At 43.6% G+C, this 13026-nt stretch overlaps 1 protein-coding gene across 2 annotated transcripts in view; it reads right to left on the reverse strand.

The window, feature by feature from the left end:
- Positions 1–397: 397 nt before the first annotated feature.
- aars1 (alanyl-tRNA synthetase 1) overlaps positions 398–13026 on the reverse strand; it is a 24829-nt gene continuing 12200 nt past the window's right edge. For both annotated transcript variants that reach the window (XM_080760676.1, XM_080760677.1), the window contains exons 12-20: positions 12233–12411; positions 11605–11718; positions 10043–10249; positions 8894–9078; positions 5697–5805; positions 4831–4944; positions 3939–4145; positions 2253–2366; positions 398–1936 (exon numbers count right to left, since the gene is read on the reverse strand). In XM_080760676.1, coding sequence (XP_080616802.1) covers positions 1757–1936; positions 2253–2366; positions 3939–4145; positions 4831–4944; positions 5697–5805; positions 8894–9078; positions 10043–10249; positions 11605–11718; positions 12233–12411 — 1409 coding nt within the window. In that variant the 3' untranslated portion in view covers positions 398–1756. The remainder of the gene's footprint in view (positions 1937–2252; positions 2367–3938; positions 4146–4830; positions 4945–5696; positions 5806–8893; positions 9079–10042; positions 10250–11604; positions 11719–12232; positions 12412–13026) is intronic.

The raw sequence follows: 13026 nt of genomic DNA on the forward strand, positions 1-13026 counted from the left end.
AAAAATGTACTTGTCCGTTGGACAAGTGACTCTAGCTTTTACTTTTTCTGTGACGCTCCTAGCAGCCAACGATATTTTCTGGCATTATTGTCTGGCTTTCCTAATAATCACTGTTCTGGTCTGTGATCTTACATACATTTCATTCCAAATACAGAGCCATAGATCGGTCTTATCCGCAGACTGACCATGTCGGCGTTTAAACGTGTACTGTAGCACTGCTTTTGTACTCACCCAGAAATTCATTCCTAAGACCTGGAGTCAGATATTGTCCTCTAGTTTCATATCCATTTGTAAGAGTTCCCACTTAATAACTAAATGTTAAGCTGTCTCTACACATACTGTAGACATTGAATAGTAATCATTTGGAAAACAGAAGATCTTACAAGTTTGTGTTAATATATGTATTTATTAATGGATAACCATTTACTGAATAACATGACAGATAATGGCTTGATGTCTGAACAATGAGACTATGAAACATCTAGTGGCTCAGTCACTAACAAGAACGCAGCACCGATTGACTTCTAACTGTCGCTGGGCAACCATTCACAGGAGAGAACACAGGCTTTCGCAGACAACGCCTCTCATCCACACCCAAGTTGTTTCCACTTGTAAGCCAATGATGCTTTTGCTTTTCCTTGGGCAATACTTCCGCTAAAATCCTGCAACTTCCGCTGATAGTCTTTTCAGCGTAGGTCTTGCCCAGGGTGTAGCTTAGTGCATTTGTGAGCAGAAGCCGAGCAAAGGAGGCATACAAATAATTTTCACAATTCAACAAAAGCGCCAATGGCAAACGTTCCAGGGAGTTGTTTGAGGTGAGAAACGGACAAGTACAAAGACAGAGGCAAGATGGACAAAAGCTTCCAATTTAATTTTGTGACCACGTCCACCACCCTATCACTTCCCCATTAGGATGGGTGCTACTGAACATCATTAGCTTTTATAGCCGTCTTAGACCAAAACAAAGCTACATGCATCCATTAATATGAGACACTAGGTTACCATTCCCTAAAATTAACTGTCTATGTTGTAGTTTCCCCCTTTTTTTTAAACCGTTTGAATCTCGAGTTCCCAGAGAGAGGACCATTTCAATGTAATGAGTCTCAATCGTCTTCCTACTCCAGTAAATCTGTCATGGTGCATCTGTTTAGCATTAGGCACAGCGTCAGCGGTCATATTTCAACAGGCCACGGAGGGGAAAGCCACAATCACCTTCCGGTACCACCAAACCACAGTATCACTGATATCCTTAAATCCTTAAATGGAAGCAAAACCAGAATGCTGGAAGGGAGAAGGGAATATAAAAAAGAAGAATAAATGGACGTCACCCCCTCTCCATTCAGACTAGAGATGAGACGATATGAAAATTACATGCCACGATAATTGTGGCAATTAATGGTATTGCTAGCCTCCCTATTCTGAGGAGAACGATCGCCAAAAATAGCCAATCTACAAGCTGCGTTACAAGTTGTGTGCTTGTAGTTCTGCTATTTTTGGCAAATTGATTTTTGTAGCGTGAAATAAGAGCATACCAAATGTGCTCTTTTCAGGTCTGCTTCATCAAGTAGTGTTTAAGTGGTGGTGAATGTGCAGCTCAACAAAAGCCAATTCCTAGTGTATGACGTTGGACAATTTCACGATAAATAAAAATCCCCACAATACTTATTATTGTGTGTTTTTTTAAATCACGATAAACGATAATTCCGACTCTCACACAGTCTGCCCCCCCCCCCCCCTCCTCGTACTCCACACCTCGCTAGTTCTCTCCCAGTTTGAGCCGCGCAAACTCATTGGCCATCTGTAGCGCCACCTGCAGGTTTTCCGTGTTTCTGCCAGTGGCCTGGGCCGACAAGTCTTTGCCGCCACCTTTCCCGTCCAGCACTTCAGAGAGCTCATTGACCCACTCGTTGGCCTTCAGGCCGCGCTTGGCCACGTCCTGGAGACGACCACGACGGGGAGAGAGATACATATAGATGGAGAGAGAGAGGAAGGAAGGTTGAGAAGGAAATGGAGAACAGAGAGAAACCATAGAAAAGGGTGGGAAAGAAATAGTGAAGAGTGAGTGAAAATTGAAGAAGCTGCGTTGATTGTATAATTCTGTTTGTGAGTGAGTGAGTGAGTGAGTGAGTAGGGTTGTGAGTGAGTGAGTGAGTGAGTAGGGTTGTCACAATTGTTACATAATAGTCTGATCGCAATTTTTTGAGGTAATCACAAATATGCAGTTGTGACAGCCCTGTGAGTGAGTGAGTTACCTGAGGGACTTGGCATAAACAGATGATCTTGCCAGCATCCTGGTCTACAGTGAAGAGCATGGCAGCAGTCTGTGGAGACTGAGCCTTCAACAGCTTCAGTGACTCGTTCAGAGCCTGAGAGAGACGAGGGAAGGAGGAGAAAGGTGACGTGAACATTAGCAGACAGGTTGGGAATGCACTGACGAATGGTCTCCATTCACCCATGAGAACCGCATTGCACTGAGCAAGTGGTCTTTTTTCTTTCTACACACTATGTCTCGGATAAGGTTCTCCGAACCTCATTTGGGCCCTGCTCCGGAGGTATACTAGAGTTTTATACGTTTCTACGTTTTTTAGTTTCAGGTAATTGGAAGGTTCTGCGTTACCCATCATAGTTGTCAAGAGTGAGAAGACACATGAGAGAATGATTGGAGGAAGAGGGAGTGTCTGTTTTGCTCCACGTTGTGTGATATATGACACGCAAAAATTTGAGCTCTACATTGTGTGATGACACGCTAAAATTATAGCTCTACATTGAGTGATGACACGCTAAAATTATAGCTCTACATTGAGTGATGACACGCTAAAATTATAGCTCTACATTGAGTGATGACACGCTAAAATTATAGCTCTACATTGTGTGATGACACGCTAAAATTATAGCTCTACATTGTGTGATGACACGCTAAAATTAGAGCTCCACGTTGTGATGCGACACGCAAAAGTTAGAGCTCTACATTGAGTGATGACACGCTAAAATTAGAGCTCCACATTGTGATGCGACACGCAAAAAAATTAATGATCTATTTCTGAGTTCACACATGATTCTCAGAGCTCCGTCTGGGGACGCTCTTCAGCAGCAGACTAATCAGATGGCAGTCTGGGGACACGCACTCTCCATCAGCGGACTGGCCAATCAAATGGCAGGGCGAGACAACTTCAGTGGGGGTCCAGGGAGCTGTGCTGTGTCATGGTCATTACACTGCTATAATTAATTTAATCGCCAACTCATTCTGTGGATCATCAAGGGTGCTTTTAATGTCGTTTATAGCAACAGTGACTGTTTTATAGCTATCAATGAATAGGAAAATAGCCAGGTGATCTAGCCAGCAGTTGTTGTGAGGGTATTTTATTAAGGACTGTTGATGCAATCCCCACCCACCCCTCCTGCTTCCTTTGTATTGGAAGATGATTGTACAAATCTTATTGTGACACTAGGCCTGTCACAACTATTACATAATCGTCAAATCACAATTATTTGCGGTAATCACAATTATTTTGTCATAATAGTCATAATCGTCTCCCTGTTGAAAAAATTTCATACATTAAAGAAAGCAAAATAGCTGATCTACAAGCTTACATTTTTATAGTATAAGATTAATAAATGTCAGTAATTTCTTTTAATATTTCAGCCATTGGTCATATCTGCCCTGTGCATTTATTGATAACTAGGCAAACATAATAAATATATATTTTTGCAACTTATTGTTTTTATTGTCATTGTCTGGGTAAACAATACATTTATAATTATACATAATATGGCATCATTATGTTCACAATACAAAATTCACATCGTCTCCCCAGAGAGACGACAACACCAAAGCAATTATTTTTTCATTCATGTATTTCAATGTCCAATGCCAAAATCACAATTATCAGCGTGACAATTAATCGTCAACTGAAACGTGAAATGGTGATGACACCCACCTTGGCGGAGGCGCCACTCTCCATGGCCATGACGAGCAGCGGTTGGTTGGGGCTGCTGTCAATCACCTCCTTGGTCTTGTCCAGGACTCTCTTCTGGACCTCGGCCTTGCTGGCGCGGTCCAGGTCGTCCATGGTCTTCTTCTGGCCCTTCAGAGCTTCTCTCATCTCGTCTTTCTGCCACTGGGAAACCACTGCCGTGCCTAGGGACTGTGGGTTAAAGATGTATTATTAGAATAGTTTGGGATTTTTCATTATAGTTTAGTTGTAGTTAGTTTTGACAAGTTATTGTCTAATTCAATTCGTTTTTAAGAGCAGGTTTGTTAGTTTGTATTAGTTTACATAAAGACTTGTCAGGTGCAGGATTCAGAAAGGTCAGAGTAAGTAGGCCTATAATGAGTAATAAAAACTCAATAGATACCATTTAAAAATATATATATTCAGTTTGTTTTAGTCACTTTTGTCAACACAATACAGTTTCAGTATAGTGTTATTCTTTTATTATAGTTTTTATTTTGTTTTTTCAATTTTAGATTTCGTTATTTCATTAGTTTCCGTTAACACCTTGAGGGCCCGGGCCTATTTAATCCATTAATAAAATGTGCTCATTGTCAGCAAGCGCCTCTAGGCTGTAGAGCGATGCGATCAGTTTTCATAGCACTAATTTGACGGAGATTATCAATCTTCATCTCGGGTACATGACCGTGCACTTGAACTTGACGGTGATTTACATCATGGACCCCGATGGTGTTAATCATAACCTCGAAAACCTTCACGTCCTTCAGGACCTGGCTATTGTAGGCTATATAAAGCATGCGCACACACACACACACACACACACACCAAAGTAAAAAAATCCTCTTGGGACTCCACCCCAACACAATCACAGTCTCACTTCTGTCATGTCAGCGATCTCTTTCTGGACGTCCTTGTTTGGAGACGTCTGAGCCTTCACCTTTTCACCTAGCGACGACAAAGACTGACGCAAGGCGTCAGCTTTCCTCTGGGCCTGGAGAGAGAGAGAGAGAGAGAGAGGGATGGTGGAGGGAGAGAGAGGGGGGGGGGCAGATGATGGGGTAGATTAGAGGTGACAGAGAAAGTCAGGGAGGGAGAGGTTGAGGAGGAACAGATTGGGAAGCAGTGAAAAGTTACAATAACAATGCGGCTGCAGATTAGAAAATACAGGTTGAATTGTGTTTCACGGCAGCTTGGATAATTAGATTCTTGGAAACTCCATTTAGGCTTCAGTAGGGGTGCCATTAATTTAAACCCCAAATTCAGTGTCAAATTTAATACTGTACGCCAGATATGCTGACTCGGCAGAAAAAGGCAACCTGTATTTGAAGTGGGCATCACCCTGGCTGGGCGATATGGACAATATCAGCATCGATTGAACATACAAGGTCACCGAGTGTGGCAATAGTGCGCCTTATCTCAGACCTGCCTCACACAGCAGCCTTATCTCCAGCACAGACCTGCCTCACACGGCAGCCATAAAGGGAGGATGCACAGCCAGGACACTCACTGAATGCTGAACATTAGAATAGACAGCATCATAAACACTCCTACAGACCATGACAGAATATGCAACGCAGGGCATAATACAGTTCAAGGTTGTAACGCATCTTCATCTGTAACGTTTATGGATGCAGCAGTTAATCAAACAAATCTATTTAATCGATTGAGAATTTGTGTGACAATTCATCGTCAGCTTAAATGCGTAACGGTGACAGCCATATCCGTGTCTGGTGTGTTTCTGACCTTCTTGGCCTCATCTCCCGTCACAGCAACGATGCGCCTGATGCCCTTAGCGATGGCCTCCTCTGAGACGATGACAAAAGGTGCAGCGTGACTGGAGTTCAGCAGGTGGCTGCCGGGGGGAGCAGATGGGAGAGGAGGAGAAGGCAGTGAGATACAGAGTGTACATTTTACTCGCCAAGTGTAAAAGATACCCGTGAGGAAGTATACAGACTTCTTGACGTTGCTTAAGATCAGACAGCAAAGAGTGTTGTGACAGTACAGATACTGTACATACGAGGGCTCTGCCTGACCCCGAATCTTTTTAGTTGAATATGATTCGGCAGTTCAATATGACGATTCAACGATTAATTTCGCACAAGATCTGCAAGACTTTCTTGCAAAAATAATAGCATTTATTTCAGTGTTGATTTATATAGACCGTCAGACCACATTAAGTCCAGTTGATGAGGGAAAAAAAGAAGATTGTTATTTTGACGTTTGCCAATTGTCTCTGCTATGGTACCAACATCAGTACAGCATGGAATAGTTGTTAAAATCTTATTGAACGACAACAAAATATTCAAAGTTTTGCGTCTGAAATGCATAATCTCGTCAAATGGTGGTCCGTGGCTCAAATGACGAATAAATAATGGACCTCGATATGAAAAGGGTTGAAAACCACTGATCTACAATGTAACATTGCACATAAAAATCAACCACACACAGACAGCAGAATTTCCACGTGAAACCCTTGTCTAGTGTATGAGGAATGGCTTGCAGAGGGTCTGGAGAATAGTGGGGAGACCCGTAGAAAGGAAACTATTTATGCAGATGTGACTCCTCCATTATTAAAAATATATTCATCAAAGCTATAAAAAAAGATGTTGCTCTTCCCTTATTAAAAAAAAACCCATAGTAAAATATGTAGAACTCTGCTTAGCTCCTGCAATTTGACATTGGAAATATTTTCATCTACTTGTTCAAAAAGAAAAACTGTGGTATTGCTCCAAACTAAATTAATACAATATCTGAATCCTGAATAATCAATTGATAGGCTTTCTAGCGCAATATACCTTAATTTACAACTACTAATATGAAAATGACAGCTGAACAAGCTGCCTTTTTAGTTTGCTCTTATCTCTATTTACAATACATTCCATAAGACTTGAGGCCAATACTCCTCTTGATTGCACACACACACACACACACACACACACACACACACACACACACACACACACACACACACACACACACACACACACACACACACACACACACACACACACACACACACACACACACACACACACACACACACACACACACACACACACACACACACACACACACACACACACACACACACACACACACACACACCTCTCTTACTAAATAATTGTGCTCCAGAAACCCATTTTCCACTGTCCACACATGACACAGAGGGCCACAGCTGTGTTGACTGTGATCCCTTACTAAGCTTACGTTCAAGCACTAAATAGATGGGCAACCAGCTGGCAACAGCACTGTCAACATTAAACAAGCCATCGTGACGAACACAATGCACCTGCAGTCCTGCACGTTCAACTGCATTCAGACATTGGAGGGAGATGCCAAGTAATCACTGACAGCTGTGTTGGAAATGAGAAAACAAGGGAGTAGTATAAAGCCCAAAGCCTACACACAGATGGACAGTCATTAAAAAAGGCAGAGGCATAGATGCCTTGTTGGCCTCATTGGCCGCTGCAGTTCATTGGAGTGACCTGTATCGCACGAGAGGGTCGGAAGTGCGGTGGAACTGTGGAAGGCACGCTGCCACTGGCCCTTTTCCGGGGCTTATGTGACGCACGCCGAAGCTTGGCAAGCTTTCCGTGTGCGTCACTCACAGAAGCTTGCCTCCTCTCGAGATACAGACACCCCAAAACCTTTCTATGTCAGAGTGGCAGAGTGGTTATGTTAAGCAAATGGCTCGCACACTGAAGAATGAGGCTCTTTGGATGAAAAAAAAAAAAGTCTAAAAAGTCTGTCCATCCATCTTCAACCGCTTATACGTAGTCGGGTCGCGGGGGCAACAGCTCCACTCGAGAGCTCCAAACTTCCCTCTCCAGAGCAACATTATCCTGGGGGATCCCTAGGCGTTCCAAGGCCAGTGAGTCGATGTAGTCCCTCCATCTGCGCCTTGGTCAGCCCCGGGGTCTCCTCCCAGTGGGACGTGCATCGAGGACCTCCCTAGGGAGATGCTCGAGAGGCATCCTAACTAGATGCCTGAACCACCTAAGCTGGTTCCTTTCCAGGCGATGAAGCAGTGACTCTACTCAGAGTCTCTCTCGCGTGACCGAACTTCTCTCCCTATCTCTAAGGGAGATGCCAGCCACTCGTCTGAGATAACTCATTCCGGGCCATTTGTATTCACTACCTTATTCTTTCAGTCATGACCCACACTTCATGACCATATAGGCCAGAGGAGGAACGAAGATTGCTCCGTAGACAGACAGCTTTGCCCTCTGGCACAGCTCTCTTTTCGTCACACAACAGTGCGGTACAGTGACTGCAATACCGTCCCTGCTTATCTCCTTCCTCCCCTCACTCGTGAACAAGACCCTGAGATACTTAAACTCCTTCACCTAAAATAAGTGACATGGTGAAAATAAAGTGACACAGAGAGGGCATTTAGCGACTCCTTTGTGAAACTTGATTCAGTTACACGGCTGAGGAGGTAGGCCTGTCAAAACAAAAGCAGGATGAAACACGTCTCTACTCAATAATGGTATAATTATGGACCCGAGTATCTGGCACAGGGTTCAGGACATCACCAGATTCCCTGCGTGACAGGATCACCTTTTAATAGCTACAGTGAAACTTCAGAATTCTGAAATGTAAAAAACTGAAAATCGAGAAAAGAACTGGCAAACGAGACAAGAAAACGTGTTGTACTTCATTATCTATGGCGTTTTTGCGCCCTGTTCTTGTGCACACTGGCAGACCAAGACCAATTTTTTACCCCTCTAAGATTAAAAAGCGAGTACTACACACCATAGCCAGGCATTTGATCTGAGGTTTTTAACCAAATAGAATTTGGGGCCCCGTGGTGATCAGCCTGCGCGTCGGGGCCGCTGTCACAGATGTAAATGCCAGCTTACCACCTATCAGACATGCTGGTCTGCCTGGTGAACGAACAGAAGATGACCATAAATAGGGAGCATGATGAGCATCCTTACGTTCCTCCGCAGAACTCTATGGAGGTGAGTGACCCGGCAGCGCTGTTGGGGTCAGCCAGCAGCTCTTCCACTGGGATGCCGATGGAGACGACCCTCACCGGGTCGGGGTAGGTCTCGTCGAACACGGCGCGCAGACCCTGGATGGCTTTGGCTTCAGCCAGAGGGGTGTCCTTGTAGTACACAGGCTGCAGGAAGGAACAGAGAAATGGACGGTAACTCGTCTGTTTCAGTCGATTCCGTCGACTGAGACTATGATGGAAAGTGTTCGTTCGCCGACTTCCTTTTGTCACAGACAGAAACTAAATAAAAACAAAGTCATGACAACTAAAACTATGGCTATACTGACAATTTTGTCAACAAATAAAAACGCGAGTTTGCTTTCGAGTTGCCCAAACTGCAAGTGCACATTTGAGTGAGGAGCCTGCTATAAACACAATATGATATATATATAGCTAGATAGCTATACACACTATTCCCGGTTGGTGGACTTCAAAATAACATATTTTTTTATTATTCTAAATATTATTCTCTGGTATCGGTATTCGGTATCGGTTAACACAGAAATTGTGGTATCGGGATCGGATGGGAAAGGAAAGAAGTGCATCCCTTTTGCATTTGCATGATGCAACCAAGTGTAAAATCTTGGCGACTACGACGCCACCAAGGCCCGCCTTGTCGACAAAAATCAACTGTAGATTTAATCGACTAAAATCGTATGATATTTAGTTGATTAAAACTAGACTAACACTAAAACATTTCAGGTGACTAAAATATGACAAAAACTAAATTACATTTCTTTCAAAAGACTAAAACTAAATGTCCTGTCAAAATCAACAGTGGTAGGAGAAGACCCTTCTTAATAGTGATGTGCCTAGTTGGGCAATGGCACCCTCTGGTGGAAATAATTATGGACACAGTGACATTAATGGTCATAGACAAGTATATTATGAATAGAGGAAACCTTGAGGCAAAATGGACATAGTGGCCGAATTTGGTATTGCAGTTTGGACCCAAACACATGAACGCGCTGGTCCGTTGACGTCATTGCGCACATTCATGATGACACGTGAACGCTGTTTCATACGTGAACGCACGTGAACGCGTGCAATGATAGTCAACGGCAGCGCGTTCACACACACACACACACACCTTTGCATCTCGAATCAAGGCACACGCGATCTCCTCCGTGCGGCGGACTTCTCCGGTGCTCAGAGCGCCCTTGGCGGTGAAGTCGAAGCGCAGGCGGTCGGCGGCGACCAGGGAGCCCCTCTGGTCGGCCTCTCCCAGGACCCCTCGCAGGGCGAAGTTCAGGATGTGGGTGGCCGTGTGGTTCTTCATGATGGGTTTTCGACGAGCCTGGAAGCAGGAGGATTAAACAGTATATAACCCATTCTGACCTGAGATCAGATTAATACGAGGTTTCCACTGGACACACACTGGTCTGATTAACCCATTCTGACCTGAGATCAGATTCTAAAAATGTCAGTCGTTCTTCGATCTTTCAAAAATAGCAGACCTACAAGCTCGTAGCGCGCCACTCGGTGGCGCGCTATGAGCTTGTAGATCTGCTATTTTTCAATAGCTAAAGCATAACATGATGCTGACACCAAAATGGGTGCCCGTTCAGAATGGGATAATATACGTTAGTCATTCTATAGTGTTTATAGTTTCGATATATGGATATCCTGCATTTGATGCATTACCTTGTGTTGTTCTTGCTTACTGTAAATGGCTCTGGATTAAGGTTCAAGGTTGGACTTTATTGTTACATCTTGTGTACAGGTACATAAGAGTAAAACTTATTTTAGTTTGGCTTCCTTACAGACAATGCAGCAGCATACAGTAGATAGCATAACATAAAAAATAACAAAAAACCACAGCAAAATAAAGGGACAGGATAAAGAGTGTAAGAAAGAGAAATCAAGGAGTAGAGAAATAGTAACATATGTGCATGTTTTCCCTGTAGTAGCAAAGTTAGGTAAACTTTTTTTTGTGAACAGCTTCACAGTAGGTTATGATCCACACAGTTTAGTTTAAGAAAGAGCGTCCACTAAATGCCTAAATTGTGAATTACCGGTACTGAATTATCAGTTCATTTTGTGCAATGTCTGGTATTTTAATTGTGCTTAGTGCAGTGTGGTTCTTAACCTGTGGGTATGGAGGGACCTCTAGGAGGTCCCCACATGATTTTGGGGGCTCCCCAGATGACACTGAAGTGACAATTTAAAGGACTTTTAAGATCTTTTTAATAAAATACCTAAAAAACCTAAAGACGATTACTGAGGTGACAATTTAAAGGACTTTTAAGATACTTTTAATAAAATACCTAAAAAACCTAAAGACCATTACGGCATCAATAGTAATGAACAAACATACTATAAAACTGGTCAAATAAAGAGGCAAACATATTGAAAATAGTTTCACAATATTTATTTGTGGAACTAAATGCCTCAACTCAATTTGAGGTTGAGAACCTGTGTTAGTGGAGCAAGCAGTGAAATGCTAGATTGTTGGCTTGGTTTGTCGTACTGGACATTTCCACAAACATCTGTTGACTTCATATACTCAAAGAAAACTACAGTTCAGTCAGGACACTCAGTTCAGCCCTGCCTGAACTATCACAGGCTGAGGGCTCACTTGTGCATGCTTGTGTGCGTGTGCGTGTGTGTGTGTGTGTGTGTGTGTGTGTGTGTTTTTACACACATTCTCACCTCATCTAAGCGCAAGGTGACCTGGTCTCCGACCTTCAGCGTTCCATAGACTGTCCCCACGTGGAGGACAAAGCCTCCTCTGACCTGTGTGTTCTTCACTGTAAACTCCATCCTCTGGAGAGGGAGGGAGGGAGGGGGGAGAGAGAGAGAGAGAGAGAGAGAGAGAATTAATACAGCTCCTGCATTCCTAATTGTGACTAATGATTAGCGCTAGCTAATTAATTTGTGTGAGGTTTCGATGAGGAACAGCAACAATAATGGGGCTTTGGTTCATTGCATTTGTAGGCCTGTCACAACACATTCAGTGCCCAAGACGTCTTTATAATTACACCCTAGGGTGCCCAGGACGTCTGGGGACATCTTAGGGTCATTTTCCATGAAAAAAAAAACAACCTGTTGTAGGTCTGCTGTTTCCACGATTAGTGGAAACAGCAGAATTATAGCAGACAGCATTATGGTCATAAAATAATATGTGTTATTTATTTGTCATATCTGCCCTGTGCAACTTTAGTTTTACAAAGGCTAAAAGCCAAACAGAAATGTGCTAATTGCAATTATTTGAGTGACAATTAATCATCAAAGTAAAATGTCATGATGAGCTCAAGTGTAATTGAGTTTTTCCACTCACGTCTTCCGCGTTGTCGTCACCCCTCTGCATGTAGCCCTCGTCGAAGGTCTGACCTCCCTGCTCGGCGTAGAAGGACGTTTGGTCCAGCACCACTCCACACTCCTGGCCCGTGGTCACCTCCTCACAGAAGGCCCGGTCACGGCGCAGGGCCAGGACCGTGGACGTGAGCGTCTTAAAAACTGGAGCGAGTGGAAAAAGAAGAGGGAATATCGTCATGTCTCGGTCCGTTTAGAACAGACAGCATCGACAGTCTGCTGTCTGTTTTGTTGCCCCCCTCAGATCACTTTGACTAGCATACGTAGCAAGCATGCTGCGTTGTGACTGCTTCGGTCATGTCATTCACACCACGTGGCCATCGCTACACTGTACACATACCACCCACCCCCACAAATATATTTTTGCAGATCTACACTGATCTAAAAAATGGTCCCTATGAAATCTTCAGGATAGAAATCCGTCCCAGCGACGGAGAACTTTAACCCATTCTGACCTGAGATCAGATTCACACGAGGTTTCCACTGGACACACACTGGTCTGATGAACCCATTCTGACCTGAGATCAGATTTTTAAAAATTCAGTCGTTTTTTCAAAAATAGCAGACCTACAAGCTCGTAGCGCGCCACTCGTTGGCGCGCTATGAGCTTGTAGATCTGCTATTTTTCAATAGCTAAAGCATAACATGATGCTAACACCAACATGGGTTCCCGTTCAGAATGGGTTAACCCATTTAGACCAGAGTTAAAAACATTCACTTTGAAAGAATATACATTCAAAGCTCATAGCGCGCCACCGA

This window comes from Protomyctophum bolini (genome assembly GCF_963924005.1).
Source record: "Protomyctophum bolini genome assembly, chromosome: 4".
NCBI lineage: Eukaryota > Metazoa > Chordata > Actinopteri > Myctophiformes > Myctophidae > Protomyctophum > Protomyctophum bolini.